The 19,618-nt window shown below is 49.3% G+C and overlaps 1 protein-coding gene across 1 annotated transcript; it reads left to right on the forward strand.

Annotated features, from left to right (window-relative positions):
- The first annotated feature begins 1,566 nt into the window (after positions 1-1,566).
- Cilp (cartilage intermediate layer protein) lies at positions 1,567-18,758 on the forward strand. Its single transcript, XM_051156686.1, is given in 11 exon segments — positions 1,567-1,676; positions 2,271-2,327; positions 3,520-3,680; positions 6,605-6,697; positions 7,318-7,587; positions 10,139-10,321; positions 10,877-11,191; positions 11,971-12,079; positions 12,966-13,123; positions 16,003-18,315; positions 18,318-18,758. Coding segments are annotated over 9 exon segments (3,738 nt in total). The 5' UTR covers positions 1,567-1,676; positions 2,271-2,327; positions 3,520-3,619; the 3' UTR covers positions 18,554-18,758.
- The last annotated feature ends 860 nt before the right edge of the window (positions 18,759-19,618 follow it).

The raw sequence follows: 19,618 nt of genomic DNA on the forward strand, positions 1-19,618 counted from the left end.
ATAGGTCCACTGGAAAAGCAGTAAGTACTTCCTTTCCACCCCCCCACACCCCCTAGGATCCCTCTGTGTAACAGAGCCCTGGCTGTCCTGGACTCACTTTGTGCTCCAGGCTGGTCTTGAACTCACAGAGATCTGTCTTTGTTTCTTGAGTCGTGGGATTTAAAGGTGTTTGCTATCACCACCAGGCTCCTGAGTGTGATTTATTTATTTATTATTTTTTTGAGACAGGGTTTCTCTGTGTGGCCTTGGCTGTCCTGGACTATCTTTGTAGACCAGATTGGCCTGGAACTCACAGCGATCTGCCTGCCTCTGCCTCCAAAGTGCTGGGATTAAAGGCATGTGCCACCACGCCTGGCCTCTCTCTCTCTCTCTCTCTCTCTTTTTTTTTTTTTTAATATTTATCATTATATATACAGTGCTCTGTCTGAATGTACACCTGCAGGCGAGAAGAAGGCATTCAATCACATTATAGATGGTTGTGAGCCCCATGTGGTTGCTGGGAATTGAACTCTGAACCTCTGGATGAATAGCCAGTGCTCTTAACCTCTGAGCCATCTCTCCAGCCTGGATCTTGGACTCTTGAGTCTCTTTCCTCCATCTCCCAAGTTCTGTGATTTCAGGTATGTACCACCACATCTGGTTTATGCAGTTGGAACTCAGGGCTTTGCTCATGTTAGGCAAATGCTTTACCAATGGAACAATGTCCCCATTCCCTTCAGAGCTGGTTCTGATGGTGCTAAAGTCAGATAGCCATAGCCCAAGGTAACTGGCAGCTTCAGGCTGGTGCCAGAAGAGGGAGCTGGGAGAAGCCTTAAAGTACAGGCAGCTGCTTAGTTACCTGCGGGTATGGCGGTATGGCTTGCTGGTAGACATCCATCCAAGCAGACACACACACACACACACACACACACACACACACACACACACACACACATACACATCTGGATGTCTGGCAAGGTCTCAAAGCAGTTCACAATCTGAATCTTTCTGGTCTCAGTGGCTTCATGGAACCACACAAGTAAAAGTGTGTGTGTTGGGGGGTTACGGATGAACTGTTCTTACCAGATGACACCCCATACCCCATAGTCTGTCCCTCATCCCTTCTGAGGGTCCCTAAGTGCTCCTTCAAAGGCCAGAGAGCCTGAGTCATTGCCTGGCTGAGACCAGGCACACCCATCCATAGAGGCCGAGGTGACCTGTGTGCCAAAGAGATTTTTCAGAGTAAGTGCTAAGACCTTGTTGTGCATGGGGAATGTCGTGGGGGATCAGCAGGCAAAGCTTAGGCCAGCACACACCATCCCAAGCTCTGAAATGCTTCCCAGATGGAGAATTCCCCTTGGCACTTTCCCAGGACCGAGCCCTGTGTCTAGCCTTCCTCCTAACCCCTGTCCCTATGATACAGACTGTGGCGCCCACCTGGGTCATCCCTGCTCTGTGGCATTCCCCACCCCCCACCCCTAAGGATCTTCATGTTAAATTCTTGCCCCTGTGAGCTGCTGGGGATGTGGGGAAGGGAGGGAGGGAGCCTCATGCTCAGATCTGGTTTCTGCTGTTTCCCGTGGCTCGCTGCCATGGGCTGAGCCACCAGCTGTGCTATATAAGAGGCCCACAGCCGGACCGCTGGAGAGGTGAAGACGTCTTGGACCCCCCCAGCTAAGAGTCTTGTTCAGAACACGGTGAGCTCCAACCCCAGTCTCTCACCCCATCCCTGTGTTTCATTGCCTGGCTCTGCTCCTACCCCCATCCCTAGCTGCCTAGCTGCCTTTCTTCCTTAGCTGTCTAACTGCATCTCCCACAAAAAAAGATGCGCCCTTTTGCTCCACTCTTCTCCTTTGCACCTCATTATCCAAAGTCTTCCCTCAGCCCTGCCTACCTGGTCACAGTACCCTGCCCCCCCCCCCACCCCTGCAAATGGCCCCATCTTGGTCTCTATACCCTTCCTCCTGTGCCCACTGGGCACTGTCCGGGAGCTCCAGGGAACGTGCGCTGTGGAGCCTGAGTGTCAGGCCTACTCGGAGGAAATGGTGGACTGTAGAGAGCCTCTCTGCTGGCTGCCAGATGGGAAATGGCTTTTCCAAAAGGTGCCTCAGGCCACCCTGGCCTCTTCCGCAGATCTGAAGTTGCCTCTGGCTGTGCAGGTCTGCTCAGAGCCCAGGAGCTTGGAGCAGCCTGAACCCACTGGTACAGCGGTTTCAGAGCTAGGCAGTCTGCGCTGTGGATTTGCTCGTTTCCTGAGACATCGGAAAATTCAAGGGATCTTTCTCTTCCAGAAAGGAGACATCTTCTTCCCTTTGCATACCAGTGCACACCAGACTTAGTGATTGAAGGTAACTTTTTTTTTTTTTTTTTTTTTTAAGATAGACTCTTGCTCCATATCCAAGGCTGTCCTGGAACTCACTGTAATAGCCCAGGCTGGCCTCCAGCTCACAGCCTCAGTCTCCCAAGTGCTGGGGTTGTAGGTATGAGTCATTGTGCTCAGCTGGAGGGAGTAGTTTTTTAGATCCGATTCTGGGTTGGGCCTAACTCTGGGGAAGAAAAAAAAAATTCAGCTGAGAAGGAGCTTGGGCCACCCATACCCACCTCATGGTCCCTTAACATTACTTCTGGGCCTTCCTCCATCCCTACTCTGCAGCCCTAACCCCACATTCCCACTTACTGGGAACCCTGGGTTCTTACTACACGCCTCTTTAGTTCTCTTTAGCTGGCTCCCGGCTATGGTGCTCCTAGCCAGGTTGCAAACAAACAGGCCAGAATGGGTTGCAGCTGTGGCCCGTGCACATCTGGGAATGCATTGTTGGAAGTGGTGGTGCGACTGAGGCCTCAGTGGCTTTCAGCCTGCCTACTCACCCTAGGAGGGCCCATTGTCACTGGGGCCAGGACTGCATGGTCTTAATACACAGTCATTTGTACAGAACCGGGAGCCTCATCAAAGTTTGGGGGGAAAAAAAAGCCTGAGGCTTGTGATCAGAAGGTTACCCAGCAGCTGCTGGAAGTAAGTCAGGCACCTCTTACTGTCAAGGAGCTTCCTTATTTCTTTCCTCCCCTGTGGCCTGTCTGCTGTGGAACCTGGCAAGTCTAGAACCTGGGTCTCGGCTATTTGAAGTCAGATCCTCACTTTCGACAAGTCCCAAATGGCTCAGTTTGGCACTTCAAGCAGATGCCGCTTCTGTGAGACTATTCTACCTTCCTGTCATCCTGGCAGGTCAAGTGCTATTTCTGCTGGAGCCATTAGGAGACATAGCTGGGGCTTGGGATGCAGCTCTGTTGGTAGTCTGCTTGCCTAGCTTGAGGGAAACCCTGGGCTCCATCCCTAGGACCCATGTAAAGCCCGTGTACAAGCCTGTAGTTTCAACACTCAGAAGATGGAGGCCGGAGAATCAGAAGGTCAAGGTTATCCTTGTGTACACAGTGAATCTGAGGCTAGCCTAGGCTACAGAAGACCATGTCTGGGGGGAAAAAAAGGCGGGGAGGGGGAGGGATTCAGAAGTGTGGGATACGATGCCCTTTGCTTCTTTGCAGATCATTGGCTCTAGGAAACATTCTTGGGGAACCACAGGGCCAACTTTGTGAAGCAGCGTTGTCACCTATCTGTGACAGTTCCAGCAGGCCTGAGGGAGAGATGGCGGCAACCAAGGCCTGGGTACTCTCTTTCCTGGTCCTGGAGGTCACCACTGTGCTGGGTATGCACCAAGTCTCTGCATGCTCCCATAGCTCCTGCTTGCCACGGTGAAGGCATTTCTGTTCTGGGACCCATTTATGCGTCCACCAGGCGTGAGGCTGTTCGGTAGCTCCATACCCTGTTTCCACTTCAGCTCTGAGGTCGTTCTTAGTATTGAAATTCGCAGAGCGGAATCAAACAAGCAGGGTGAATAGTCACTCGTGGGGGAGGAGGAAAAAAGATAGGGAAGGCCCTGCCCCGTGTGCTGCGTTTAGCTCTGAGCATCCTGGTAGCCAGAGCAAAAGGGATTCACAGGGGAACCATGAGCTCTCAGAAGCAGGTTCGGGGTTGGTCTGCTTTCAGTCGCGTAACAAATTTTCTGCCCCTAAACACTGTTTCCTTTATACCCCTGAAGCCAAGTTTGGTGGATGTACCAGAAACTGTGCTCTTGTTCTCTGCTCCCATACTCTGGTGACCCAAAGGTCAGAGAAAAGAACTCACTCTCCCATCTCACCCGCCCCCCCCCCCTTCCTAATCAGACTTCACTAATGTAAAGAGTGCAGGCAACCCTCTTTTAAAGCTGCATGCCCTGCATGGCAGGCTATGATGGCAGCTGCAGGAACAAAGGCTGCCCCTGAGCAGCTTCAGCCGCCCCCGCCCCACCGTTTGTGTGTGTGTGTGTGTGTGTGTGTGTGTGTGTGTGTGTGTGTGTGTGTGTCCCCATGTCCCTGCCTCCCGCCTCGCCCTCGCCACCTTGGCAGCTGCTGTTTGTTATGATGATTGACATTCAGCCATCTGAGGGGAAATGAGATTAGGTTGATTAAAAGAGCTGCCATCACCCCAATTAAGCAGCACAGAACATTCTGACTTGGCTCCTTGCCTGGGCGTTAATTGCCTTTCCAGGATTTTGTGGGCCTTTGCTCTTTCTCCTATTGCTTCTGGAACCATCAGGAACCCTCAACCCAGCTTTATGTAACTGTCCTGAGGACCCTCCGCTCCTCCTCAGGACAGTGCCCAGTTAGTTCAGTGAGTTCTTTATGGGATGGTGAAGCTCGCTGCCCACCAGTCAAGGGACAGGGGCTCCCAGCCCTTGGGCCAGGTGCTGAGCTAGCATAGCCTGCTAACATTTACTCAGCATATGATTTATGCTAGAAATTATTCTGAGGCGGTGGTTCTCAGCCTCCCCAATGCTGTGACCCTTTAATACAAGTTCCTCATGGTGACCCCCAAAGCATAGAAGTATTTTCATTACTGTCTCATAACTGTAATTTTGCTGTTATGAATTACAAGGTAAATGTCAGATATGCAGGATATTGGGTATGCAAAAGCCCAAGGGGTTTTGAGAACTACTGTTCTAAGGGTTTTTTGTTTTGTTTTGTTTTGTTTTGTTTTGTTTTTTTTTTTTTGATCAATGAACTCTTCCTGTCCTCACTGAATGAGACAGGGCCAGGTGGGCTAACCAACCTGCCCAAGGTTAGTTAGAAAATGGCAGCCTGCAGCTGTCTCCAGAGATGTTGGCATCTCATTCATGCGACCCTCAGGCCAGCAACACCCTATGAAAGGGAAATCAGTGTCTCCACTTTTTAGGAAAGGAAAATAAGGCTCCATCTTGCCAAGGACAGATCTAGACTCTCTAGCAGGAATCTCAACCTACTAGCTGCCTGAAGTGTCTGATGACCCCATTTAAAATTATGTATTTAAACCGGGCCTGGTGGCACAGGCCTTTAATCTCAGCACTCGGGAGGCAGAGGCAGGTGGATCACTGTGAGTTCGAGGCCAGCCTGGTCTACAAAGCAAGTCCAAGACAGCCAATGCTACACAGTAAAACTCTGTCTTGAAAAAACAAAAAAATGAATAAATTTAAAAATTTAAAATACGTATTTAATAGTGTTTGTTATGTCATATTCACACATGTGTGTGGTGTATTTTGATAAAATTAATTTCCATTGCCCTCTCTGGTCCCTCTTCTCCTGCTGATCCCCCCGCATTTACATTTCTTCTTCTTCTTCTTCTTCTTCTACTTCTTCTTCTTCTTCTTTTCTTCTTGTTCCTCCTCCTCCTCTTCTTCCTCCTCCTTCTTCTTTTTTGGTTTTTCAAGACTGGGTTTCTCTATGTAGCCTTGGCTGTCCTGGACTCACTTTGTAGACCAGGCTGGCCTCAAACTCACAGCGACTTGCCTGTCTCTGCCTCCTGAGTGCTGGGATTAAAGGTGTACACCACCATGCCTGGCTTCTTTTTTGAGACAGCATCTCACTATATAGTCTGGTTGACCAGTCTAGCCTTGAGAGATTTACCTTGCTCTGCCTCCCAAGTGTTGGGATTAAAGGCGTGTATCACTATGTCTGATCTCTCTTTGTCTTTGTCTCTTTCTTCTTTCTTTTTTTTAACTGCCTTTGGCTTTTGAGACAAGGTTTCACTGTGTAGCCTTGAATGTCCTGGACTTGCTTTGTAGATCAGGCTGGCCTCTTACAGTTGATCTGCCTGCCTCTGCCTCCTGAGTGCTGGGATTACAGGTGTGCACCACCTCTCCTGGCTCTTTTTCTTTTTCTTTCGTTCTTTCTTTTTTTAAACAGGGTCTCATGTAGCTCAGGCTGGTCTGGAACTTACATGTACCCAAGGCTGTCCTTGAACCTCTGACCCTCCTGCCACTATCTCCTAGGTGTTGAGATTATATGCATGTACCACTCAAGTCTAGCTGCTCATCCATTTCTAGAACAAAACTGAAAAGGGAACTGCCTTTTGTCAAGCGTTCCCTCCATGCCAGCCTCAGTGTGTATTTTATGGGAAGCAGTCTGAGAAATAAAGCCTTTGAGGGGTGTCGCAGCAGTGCATGGCAGAGTGGGGATTTGAACCCGTGCTGAGGGTCCGTGCTGTATCTGCTTCCCCTGACAGCTCTCTGCATCTTCGAGCCCTGTGAACCCTAACTTTTCTTTTTCTGTCCTTCAGGGAGGCAGACAATGCTTAGTCAGTCGATGAGAAGAGTCCAGCCCGTGAAGAGGACCCCTAAGGCCTTTGCCAAGCCTGCTGACTCCCAGGACAGTGAGTCTCCATTGGAGCGGGGAAGGCTGGGAAGGGGTCTTTACTGAGCGTGCTTGGTGAGTCTCGGAAGCCTGGATGGGATGTTAGGATTTCCTGGAAACTTCCCTTTATCAAGACTCGAGGCCGTTCTCTCCAGGTGGGGTGTAAGAAAGCTCAGAATCAGGAAGCTGCCTGATGCGTTCCAGAAACGGGGTGCTTACGTGCTAGAGCTGATGGGAAAGAAAGGGGAACACGAGGTTTGAAGAGTAACGCGGGCGTCTCGCCCACACCTGGATTGCCTTTCCAAGAGCTTTTCGTGCCAGAGCGTGTGGTGGACCAAGCCACATGGAAACAACTTACCCCAACCACAGTGTTAGCAAGGGCTAGAGTGGGAAGAAAGAGAGTCTTGGGAGGAGAGATCAGTTGGAAAGTCCCTGGTCCCTCAGGCTGATGAGCACTGGAGTGGAAGGCTCCGCATTGTGAGGCAGAGGAGGGACTGAAGAGTTGCTGGAGAAATCGGGGGTGGAGTGGGTGTGGGAAGTGGGGACCAGACAGCAGCAGGGGGGACTCCCAAGGAAGCATAGCTGGAGCTCACCTGCTATTCAGGGACAGCTCCTCCTCAACCCGCCTCTGTCCCTCAGGTCCCGGTGAGTGGACAACCTGGTTTAACATCGACCACCCAGGTGGGCAGGGTGACTATGAGCGTCTGGATGCCATTCGCTTCTACTATGGGGAGCGTGTGTGCGCTCGTCCCCTGCGGCTAGAGGCTCGGACCACTGACTGGATGCCTGCGGGCAGCACTGGCCAGGTAGTCCATGGCAATCCCCGTGAGGGCTTCTGGTGCCTCAACAGGGAGCAGAGACCAGGCCAGAACTGCTCCAATTATACAGTGCGCTTCCTCTGCCCACCAGGTGAGTCTGAATGGCCCCCAGCCCTTGCCTCCCAGGAGAGGCCAGGATCTGAACAGCACAATACATGGCTAGTCTCTTAACGGCCACCAAGTATCTTTAGTGTGATAAGATCCCCAGGGCTGCTCCAGTCAACCTGAGTTCACAGTGACTCACTGGGGAAGACAGCACTTGGAGTCTGGGCTTTGAATCTCTAGCTTACCTTGTGCAGCTGTGTTGTTTATTTATTCATTATTATTATTGTTGTTGTTGTTGTTGTTGTTGTTGTTGTTATTATTATTATTATTATTATTATTATTATTATTATTATTATTATTATTGTGGTACTGGGCATTGAACCCAGAGCCTTATGCTAGGCAAGTCCTCGACCACTGAGCTACATCTCCAGCTTTCTACCATTTTTTTAAAAATTATTTATTACATATACATGTATGCCTGCAGATCAGAAGAGGCTCCAGACCTCCTTATAGATGGCTATGCGCCACCATGTGGTTGCTGGGAATTGAACTGAGGACTTGTGGAAGAGCAGGCAGTGTTCTTAACCACTGAGCCATCTCTCCAACCCACCTTCTACCATTTTTAAGTTATTATTTTACTAAGTTGCCAAGAAGGTCTTAAATTTGTGATTTCCCTGCTTCTGCTCCAAGGAGCTAGTATTGAAATATGTGAAGCCAAACTCGGTGCAACTGTACTCACATAGCCCAGGCTAGCCTTGGACTTTACTATGTAGCCCTGGCTGGGCTGGAAATCATTATGTAGCTCAGGCTATTCTTGAACTGCTAACCCTCCTGCCTCTCTCTAGAATGCTGGGATTACAGCCATCTGCCTCCTGCACGCCCAGCTGTAACCGCATTGTTTGTTTGTTTATATGAGTGCTTTATTTGAATGTATGCCTGCAGGCCAGAAGAGGGTATCAGATTCTATTATAGATGGTTGTGAGCCACCATGTAGTTGCTGGGAACTGGACTCAGGACCTCTGGAAGAGTAGTCAGTGCTCTTAACCGATGAGCCATCTCTCCAGCCCAGCAACTGTTTAAGAAGACTTTTGATGCTCCTTAGTCTTATGTGTTCACATGCTTTTCAGTGTTATGGAGTTGGAGTAGGTCCCTCACGTACTAGGTAAGTGCTTTCTCTTAGAGCTATACTTCTAGACCTCTTAATTTTTTTTGTTGTTGTTGTTGTTGTGTGTGTGTGTGTCTTTTTTTTTTTTTTTTTTTTTTTTTTTTTTTTCAAGACAGGGTTTCTCTGTGTAGCCTTGGCCATCCTGGACTCACTTTGTAGACCAGGCTGGCCTCGAACTCACAGCGATCCGCCTGCCTCTGCTTCCTGAGTGCTGGGATTAAAGGCGTGGGCCACCACACCCGGATCCTGCCTGCCTTTTATTTTTTATTTGTTTACAAATTTTTGATACAAAGTCTCACAATGGTGTGGTTTAGGCTGGCCTCAAACTTGCTCTGTAGCTCAAGCTATTCCCTATAGTCCTCTGTCTCAGGTCTGGAAGCGCTGGGATTACAGTGTGTCCCTCAATCACAGGGGTTTTGATGAAGATACCTTGAGATAATGAAGGAAGCGGTTGAGCCCAGGTTGGCTAAATGCCAATGGCTGCTACAATTTATGTGCAGGATGCTGGCTCCCCTCATCATTCAGCCCTGACAATTGACCTTTGAGGCATTGCCTGCTTCACAGGGTACTGGAGGCTTAGAGAAGTCAAGTTAGTCCCCTAGCTACACAGCTAATGCTGCACAGGGATTTGAACCATGTCCATGTTTGCAGAATCTATGTTTCTTTTATCCCGCTCCATCCGTGCCCTGGATAGTGTAGGTATTAAGAGACCAGCTGCAAGCCTGCACTCTTGGTGGGCACCGTGCCCCGGGGCTCTACCTGTCCACACAGGCCGATGCTGCAGACCCAGTGCCCAGGTGGACTCTACAACAAGGGCTGAGCCTCCTTTTTATACACAGGGTGCAGGTGTGAGGCGAAGAGGTAGGCAGAAGGTGTCTGGTTATACATGTCATTGTAAACTACGGGCCTTGAATTACCAGAAAGCCTCTCTGCAGGGAGCATGTGGTTGTTTTCACATTAGTGGGAGATGATGGGCTGCTGACACACAGGTCCTAAGGCAGCAGTGCTGGGCCAAAAAACACCCTGGGCAGGTTAGAGCCACTGTGTCCTCAAGACTTTTGACTTTAAAAAAAAAAAAAAAAAGACTTTTGACTTCCTTTGTGAGGGAAAAAAAATCTTTGCAAGCTCAGTTTGTCAAGTGCTAGCTTAGCATCCACAAAGCAATAGGTTTTATTTCCAGCAACACCTAAAATGGACACATGGAAGCCTCCGTATAGTTAGAGCACTCAGAAGGTAGAGGCAGGAGGATCAGACATTGGAGGCCAGCCTCGGTTAATGAAACAATCTTGGAAACTATCTTTAATTCATTGCAATGAATATAAATTATCAGTGAGATTTATGACTTCAATAGGGACCTTGTCTCCCTCACAAGAGAAGAACCTGACCCCATCCCCTGGGGAAGAGAGTGACTTCTGCTGATCTCTTCTTATAGGGTCCTTGCGACGAGATACAGAGCAGCACATCTGGAGTCCCTGGTCTCCCTGGAGCAAGTGCTCGGGCGCCTGTGGTCACACTGGGGTCCAGATCCGTACCCGCACCTGCTTGGCACAGACAGTGTCCCTGTGCAGTGAGGCCACAGAGGAAGGCCAGCTCTGCGTGAGCTCAGCATGCACAGGTACCTCCCTTGTGGCGTGGGTCTCTGTGGTAGGTGAGATTGAAACATCCTGAAGGATGGGCTAGAGGGTGAGTGTGAGGCAGAGTTGTTTGCCGAGCCCCCACTAAGCATGCCGTTTGCTCGGATGGGAGACATATAGGACAGCTAGGAACGCAGTGCGCTGTCAATTATCACAGCTTGAGAAATCAGTTGGCAGCTGGGCACGGTGGCTCATGCCTGTAATCCCAGCAATCTGGGAGGCAGAGGCAGGTGAGTTTCCTTGAGTTCAAGGCCTGGTCTACAGAGTGAGTTCCAGGACAGCCAGGGCTACACAGGGAAACCCTGTCTTGAAGCACAACCCCCCCCCAAAAAAAAAGAAATAAAAAGATCAGGAGGCTGCTCAGAGTAAGTTTTCTGGGCTAAATCTGAAGGGTGACTAGGAGTCAGTTGTGTAGGCACGTAGGAAGGCTTAAGAAAGACAGAGGACAGGAAACATGTAAGAGCATCCAGGCTAGGGTAGGGTGGAGATGGGTAGGAACCCGGAAAGCCCTGCTGATGTGGCTCTTTGTTCCATAGCTTGTGACATGACTTGCCCTATGGGTCAGGTGAATGCTGACTGTGATGCCTGCATGTGCCAGGACTTCACGCTTCATGGGGCCATCTCCCTCCCTGGAGGTGCCCCAGCTCCAGGAGCCATTGTCTACCTGCTGGCCAAGGCACCGAAGATGCTCACCCAGACAGACAGCAGCGGGAGGTTCCAAGTTCCTGGCGTGTGTCCTAATGGCAAAAGCGTCCTGAAAATCACCAAGACCAAGTTTGCCCCAATTATGCTCACAGTGCCCAAGACTAGCCTGAAGTCAGCCACCGTCAACGCAGAGTTTGTGAGGGCAGGTGATTAAGCGCCCTGTGGCAGGATGGGTTGCACTGAGAGAGCCTTTCCTGGCTAGTGTGTAAAACTCCATTGTAAAACCAAAATCTTTACTATAACCCACAGGCCCTATATCCCCTGGCTTTCCCTAATTTCTCTTCCTTAGTCCTTCTATGCAGAATCAATGGCTTCTTTGTCTGTTTCTCAGTGTAGACACATCCCTGCCTCAGGGCTTTTGCACTTGAGATATATATATATATATGTGTGTGTGTGTGTGTGTGTGTGTGTGTGTGTATGTATATATGTATGTATGTATTCAGTTGCAAGTGCCCTTGTAGATATTGGTAGGCCCAGCACCCTACGGCATAAGGATTTCCCTGACCTATTGTCTAAAATAGTCAATTATCACAAAGGTTTGTCGGTTGTAGAGGAGCCTAGAAAGCTCAGAAATGGTGTAGAATAGTTATACAAAGATTCTGCCGGGGGCAGAAGGTCATGACTAATGCACTAGTGAGGCTATTCGTTCTGTCCTTTGTAGCACTTAGAGTATGGCTGGCACAAGGTCCCCTGCGTTCTCCATTGTCCCATCCAGATGGTACCAGAGAAGTTTATGGGAGCAGGTCTCAGGTGGAGAGGGTGGAGGAGGGGAATCCAGTGGATATTAGGGGGCTGCTGGAGATGGGCAGGCAATGGGATAAAGTCATACAATTTAAATACCATCAAAGACCCTGAGGAATCAGGGCTCTCTGGAGCCTGTCACAAAGTAAGAAAACCAAACACTGTTTCTCATCTTCTCTCCCAGAGACCCCATACATTGTAATGAACCCGGAGCTGAAAGCAAGGCGGGCTGGGCAGAGTGTGTCTCTGTGCTGCAAGGCCACAGGGAAACCCAGTCCAGACAAATACTTGTGGTACGTATTCTGCTAGCTACCCTGCCTAGTTCTCTTAGCAATCAGAGCTTGCTTGCCTCCTGTCTAAACAGTAACATTGGCTGATAGAATAAAGACATATGCAGGCTACTGGTGCAAAGCCTGAATGGTGACGTTTACAAGTAGGGGCCTGCAGGGCTGAGGTTGCTTAGACAACCAACCAGCCCTCTTACACCTCAAAGCTCAGCTCCTTCTCCCCAAAGTCTCTTGACTTGAGAGCCCTAACATGCGTGTTCCAAGATTCCTCAGCCTTGTTTCCCACAGCAAGATCAGAATCCCTAATGCTAGGAGTGAGTTCTTTACCCTTCAATAAGCAGTTATGGCCACTAGGTTTGCTTAGAATGCCAACAGTTCTGGGAGTCAGCTGGAGAGCATTGCTCTTGTTTTACAGAGCAGGAAGCTGTAATTCAGAGAGGTGAGCAGATTTCTTTATTTTCTTTTTCTTTTTAAAAAATAATTTTAAAATGTTTTTATTTATTTTATGTATGAGTGCTCTAACTTGCACACCAGAAGAGGACATTAGATTCTAGTATAGATGTTGTGAGCCACCATGTGGGTGCTGGGAACTGAACTCAGGACTTCTGGAAGGGCATACAGTGCTCTTAACCATTGAGCCATCTCTCCAGCCCATGAGCGAATTTCTTTAAAAACAACCCATGACCCTGCACCCCACCCCCACATCCCCCATCAATTAAGAGTTGGGCTTGGGACTTAGAAGCAAATATCCAACTCCCAGCCATTGGGTGCTCTTGAGCAAGCCAAATGTAAGTGAACCATCACCGCCCCCCCATCCCTTGCTTCCAGGCATATCTTCAGGTCTGCCTTCTCTTCCATGGCCCACTTAGCCTTCACCTCTGCATCATTACAGGTACCACAATAACACGTTGCTGGATCCCTCCCTCTACAAGCATGAGAGCAAGCTGGTGCTGAGGAACCTGCAGCAGGACCAGGCAGGGGAGTACTTCTGTAAGGCGCAGAGTGATGCTGGGGCTGTGAAGTCCAAAGTCGCCCAGCTCACTGTCATTGGTAAGCCTGTTTGGGTCCTGGGTCTGCAACAGGGCTGGCTGCATCGCCGGTCAGGAAGAGTTTGATATTTTCTATGATGCTCATAGTGCCAGGCTCTGGGATACAGTGCAGAGCTAAGTCTTGCTGTCACAGCATCATTGTATGAGGTGCGTGCGTGTGTGTGTGTGTGTGTGTGTGTGTGTGTGTGTGTGTGTGTGTGTGTGTAGAAATGCAAATAAAGTTCAAACAAGATGGAAACATGCAGGGCCTTTGGATAAGCCTCAGTTGGTAGAGTACTTGTCTAGCATGAATGAAGGCCCTAAGTTCAGTCCCCAGCACTGCAAAAACCCAGCTTCAGAAGATGAAAGTATAGGGGTCAGAAGGTCAAGCTTAGCAGTAGCGATATAGTAAGTTTGATTGATACTAGTTTTGGCTACATGAGATCATGTGACCTTGTCTCCAAAGACAGAAAAGCCCCATGGACAAGAAATAGATACCTCCCAGGTGGCTAAGGCATGGTAGCACATGCCTGTAATCCCAGCATTTGGGAGGTAGAGAGAGGATCAGGAATTCAAGGTCATCTTCTCTAACATAGAGAGTTCAAGGCTAGCCTTAACTATATGAGACCCAATCTCAAAAAAGCCAGCCCCTCCCAAAAAAAAACTGATATTCTGCAGTGACTCTCAGGGTTTTCTGAGTGAGATGTGGCCCGGGGCACACATGGTTTCAACGCTCCTTGTTTCGTTTGCAGTGAAGGTTGAGAAACCCTGACACTAGAGGATGGGCAGGAGTAGGGCACGTGGAGGTAGAAGTGCCACGGGTTATATAAAGGGGTAACCTGATTAAAGCTGGCTTCTAGAAGAAAACTGGAGGAGGAAAAAGCCTTCAAGCCACAAAGGCCTCTCAAACCTGTCCCTGGACAGTGAGGGAAGAGGGTGTCCTATGAAAATTCATTGGACAAATTATGGAGTATTTCACAGAGTCCAAGAAAATTGAACAACAGGCCTCAGATCAGAGAAGGCAAAGGGCCTTATCAGAAGAGGCCTGCCTGGAGTGGCCGGCAGGTGCCTGGAGTGGCCGGCAGGTGCCTGGAGTGGCCAGCAGGTGCCTGGAGTGGCCGGCAGGCACTCCAGTACGCTCTGTTGGCACAGTAATCTTTTCACGACACTTTCCTATTTGGAAGTTCAGTTTATATAGATAGAACTGTATAGTCTTTCCAAATATATGTGTACATTGCTTTAAGTTTAACATAAAGGAGAACTAAAGAGGAAATAGTGTTAGTACAAAATAAAGTTATGTCAATAGCTAAAAGCTTTGGCATAGTAACCGAAGAAGATAGAAAGATCTGACATCTGTGCTTCTTCAAGAGTGACGATGAATGGGACCCGTAAGGGCTGGCAGGTACAGAAGGCACATCCCAATGGTTTAGTCCCTGGATGCTGCTACTGGAAAGATGGTTCTTCTCAGCTGAGAAACAATTCTGGGCTTTGTTCCAAGTTCAGCATCAAATCTGAGTCTTTGACTAATGAAGGTGTTGGAGTCTTGAGAACTACAGTGTGTGGCAGAGGCCATGGAGAGAACGCCAGGCTCCCATTACTTAAAGAAGGCTTGTTTGTTTGTTTGCTTCTGAGACAAGTTTTTTGTTCGTTTGTTTTTGTTTTTTGTTTTCTGTAGCCCAGGCTGGCCTCAGACCACTATGTGGCCAAGAATGACCTTTAATGTATGATCCTTCTGACTCCACCTCCCAAGTACAAGCATTATACGTGTGTGTCACCATGCCTTGTTAAAATAGGGTTTTTCTGGGGCTAGAGAGATGGCTCAGTGGTTAGGAGTACTGGCTATTCTCCCAGCCTATGTAACTCCAGTTCCAGGGGATCCAATGCCATCCTCTGGTCTCTGTGGGTAGTCTTCCGGCCTCTGTAGGTACCAGACACGCACATGGTACACAGACATACATATAGGCAAAACACCCGTATATGTAAAATAAAAACGGAGTTTCTATCTACATTTCCTGGGATGTGTGCAGATCACTGAATGCAGAGAAATGCCAGGTTCTGAAGGACACACAGCACCTTTCTAGTATATGCAACAACACTTCCAGTTTTGCTGATAATCTCAAAAGACCCTCACACATTTTCAAGATCCATCCGTTGAGAACTGCTACTCTATGGACCTCAGCAACTATTGCTTTGCTCTGTACATATAAAATAGGATTAGTAATAACTGTTCTGTCCCTTCAAGTTCTGTGAGACTCAGGGTTGCAGATATAGAAGTCCTTTAAAAACTGTAGAAGGCCGGGCTACGGTAGTGCACGCCTTTAATCTCAGCACTTGGGAGGCAGAGGCAGGTGGCTCGCTGTGAGTTCGAGGCCAGCCTGGTCTACAAAGTGAGTCCAAGACAGCCAAAGCTACATAGTGAAACCTTGTCTCAAAAAAACCAAAAACAACAACAACAACAAAAATAACCCCCCCAAAAAACAAAACTATAGAGAGGTGGAAATGTGGCTCAGTGATAGAACAATTATCTCGCGTACACAAGGACCTGATTTAGCCAGCAGCAGCAATAGCAGCAGCACTACACACACACACACACACACACAAATACACAAACACACACACATAAGCATACACACACACACCTCAAGATGGCTTGGAGGCACAAACTTATAAACCTAGCACTTGGGAGGTTGATGCAAGAGGATCATGAATTCAAGGTCATCCTAGGCTATTAACACGAGTTTGAAGTCAGCCTGGGCTATGTGAGACCTGTCTCAATAAAACAAAATCAAAATAGAGAGAGCCGGGGAGGGAGGGAGAAAGAAAAAGAGAGAGTCCATTGAGTTGAGGCACTTTGTGTGAGGCATGGACTTATACTTAGCATCCACACCATTTCTTCTTTAGCACATGATGAGGCTCCTTGCAACCCAACTCCAGAGAGCTACCTTATCCGGCTGCCCCACGATTGCTTCCAGAATGCCACCAACTCCTTCTACTATGATGTAGGCCGCTGCCCGATCAAGACCTGTGCAGGGCAACAAGACAGTGGGATCCGGTGCCGGGATGCTGTGGAGAACTGCTGTGGCATTTCCAGAACAGAAGAGAAGGAGATCCAGTGCAGTGGATACACGCTGCCCACCAAGGTGGCCGTGGAGTGCAGCTGCCAGCGGTGCGCAGAGACACGAAGCATCGTGCGCGGCCGAGTCAGTGCTGCTGACAATGGCGAGCCCATGCGCTTTGGCCACGTGTACATGGGGAACAGCCGTGTGAGCATGACAGGCTACAAGGGTACATTCACCCTCCACATCCCCCAGGACATGGAGAGGCTAGTGCTCACCTTTGTGGACAGGCTGCAGAAATTTGTCAACACCACCAAAGTGCTGCCCTTCAACAGGAAGGGAAGCGCCGTGTTCCATGAGGTCAAGGTGCTCCGGCGGAAGGAGCCCATCACGTTGGAAGCCATGGAAACCAACGTTATCCCCCTGGGGGAGGTGGTCGGTGAGGATCCTGTGGCTGAACTCGAGATTCCAACCCGAAGTTTCTATCGGCAAAATGGGGAGCCCTTCACAGGGAAGGTGAAGGCCAGCGTGACCTTCCTGGATCCCCGGAATATGTCTACGGCCACAGCTGCCCAGAGTGACCTGAATTTCATCAGTGACGAAGGAGACACCTTTCCCCTTCGGACATACGGTATGTTCTCGGTGGACTTCAGGGACGAGGCCACTTCTGAGTCGCTTAATGCTGGCAAGGTGAAGGTCCACCTTGACTCATCCCAGGTCAAGATGCCGGAGCACGTGCCAGCCATGAGACTCTGGTCGCTGAACCCAGACACAGGACTGTGGGAAGAGGAAGGCGACTTCAAATTTGAAAGCCAAAGGAGGAGCAAGAGGGAAGAGAGAACCTTCCTAGTGGGTAACATGGAGATCCGGGAGAGAAGGCTCTTTAACCTGGACGTCCCTGAAAGCCGAAGGTGCTTCATCAAGGTCAGGACTTACCGGAGTGAGAGGTTCCTGCCCAGTGAGCAAATCCAGGGGGTTGTAGTCTCAGCGATCAATCTGGAACCCAGAACAGGTTACTCATCTAACCCCAGGGCCTGGGGCCGATTTGACAGTGTCATCACAGGTCCCAATGGGGCCTGCCTGCCTGCCTTCTGTGACGACCAGTCTCCTGATGCTTACTCTGTCTATGTCTTGGCAAGCCTTTCTGGAGAAGAACTAGAAGCAGTCCAGTCTTCTCCTAAATTCAACCCAAATGCAATCGGCGTCCCTCAGCCCTACCTCAACAAACTCAAATACCGTCGGACAGACCATGAGGATCCACGGGTTAAAAAGACGGCTTTCCAAATCAGTATGGCCAAGCCGAGGCCCAACTCAGCTGAGGAAAGCAATGGTCCCATCTATGCCTTTGAGAACCTTCGGGCATGCGAGGAGGCCCCGCCCAGTGCGGCTCACTTCCGGTTCTATCAGATTGAGGGGGATCGCTATGACTACAACACAGTTCCCTTCAATGAAGATGACCCCATGAGCTGGACTGAAGACTACCTTGCATGGTGGCCCAAGCCAATGGAGTTTAGGGCCTGCTACATCAAGGTAAAGATTGTGGGGCCACTGGAGGTTAATGTACGGTCCCGCAACATGGGGGGCACGCATCGGCAGACCGTGGGGAAGCTATATGGGATCCGGGATGTGAAGAGCACTCGGGACAGAGACCAGCCTAATGTCTCATCTGCCTGTCTGGAGTTCAAGTGCAGCGGAATGCTGTATGACCAAGACCGTGTAGACCGCACGTTAGTAAAGGTCGTTCCCCAGGGCAGCTGCCGTCGAGCTAGCGTTAACTCTATGCTGCATGAATACCTGGTCAACCACCTTCCACTGGCGGTCAACAATGACACCAGTGAGTATACCATGCTGGCACCCTTGGACCCTCTGGGCCACAATTATGGTATCTACACTGTCACTGACCAGGACCCTCGTACAGCTAAGGAGATCGCCCTTGGCCGGTGCTTTGACGGCACTTCCGATGGCTCCTCCAGAATCATGAAGAGCAATGTTGGAGTTGCCCTGACCTTTAACTGTGCTGAGAGACAGGTCGGCCGCCAGAGTGCCTTCCAGTACCTTCAAAGCACACCAATCCGGGCCCCAGCCACAGGCACTGTCCAAGGGAGAGCGTCCTCCATGAGACAACAACGGGCAAGCAGGGGCGGCCTGCGCCGTGGAGGCCTGGCCTCCCTGAGATTTTCTGGTGTTGCTCAGCAACCTCTGAACAACTAAGTCTTGTGGTTCTTCATAGTCCCCTCTGTCCACTTCATGTGACAGCTGACGTGAGTCTGATGCACAAACTGTCACTTGTTAATTTAAACACATCTGTTTTGGTGAAATTTGCTTCTTTGTGCCTTTAATTGCTGTCTCTGTCTTGTGACACTGATTGGCACATGGCCCCCAAGATGACAAAATAAAGATCCTCTTTTAAAAAGAAACAAAAAGGAATTAAAAATTGGCTAACTTCTGCAGCTTTGGCTGCTCATTTTGCTATGACTGAAAATGCACTTCTTTTTGCACGGTTTTGCCCAACCTCTACACTAATGATAATCTAACACTGAGGAGCAAACAAAAAATAGGAAGCATGTTTCTTGGCCATGTCCCACACAATGTAAGCAAAGGCTCTGTTGGGGTTCATACATATAAATGGTGGTGAATAAGGAAATAAACAGTATTTTTACTTGAAGTATGATTAACATTTCTCTCTCTCTCTCTCTCTCTCTCTCTCTCTCTCTTCCAAGACAGGGTTTCTCTGTGTAGCCTTGGCTGTCTTAGACTCACTTTGTAGACCAGGCTGGCCTCGAACTCACAGCGATCCACCTGCCTCTGCCTCCTGAGTGCTGGGATTAAAGGCATGTGCCACCACACCTGGCTTAACATTTATTTCTTTGGGGAATTTGTAAATCATGCAAACATAGATGACTGAAGAGTCTCCCCCCCCCCCTTTTTTTTTTTTTTTGGTTTTTCAAGACAGAGTTTTAGTCCTGGCTGGCTGTCCTAGAGCTCACTCCATAGAGAAGGCTTGAACTCACAGATATCCTCTCGCCTCTGTGTCTGAGTGCTGGGATTTCAGGTGTGGGCCACTGCATTGGGCTCTTTGTTTTTTAGTGTGTGTGTATGTGTGTGTGTGTGTGTGTGTGTGTATGTGTGTGTGTGTGTGTGTGTGTGTGTGTGTGTGTGTGTGTGTGAATTTATTTTAAAGATTTATTTTCTTTTTATGTATATGAGTGCTCTTCTTCATGCACACTAGAAGAAGGATTCAGATTCCATTACGGATGGTTGTGAGCCACCATGCGGTTCCTGGGAATTGAACTCAGGACCTCTGGAAATGCTGCCAGTGCTTTTAACTGCTCTCCATCTCTCTAGCCCAGTGTGTGAATTTATTTTCACCACATGCGTTGCAGGTGCTCAAGGAGGCCAGACGGCATCAGATCCCCTGGGACTAGAGTTAGAAGTGTTAAGCCACCTCATGTGAGTTCTGG

Source organism: Acomys russatus, chromosome 14 (assembly GCF_903995435.1).
Source record: "Acomys russatus chromosome 14, mAcoRus1.1, whole genome shotgun sequence".
In the NCBI taxonomy this organism is placed as follows: domain Eukaryota; kingdom Metazoa; phylum Chordata; class Mammalia; order Rodentia; family Muridae; genus Acomys; species Acomys russatus.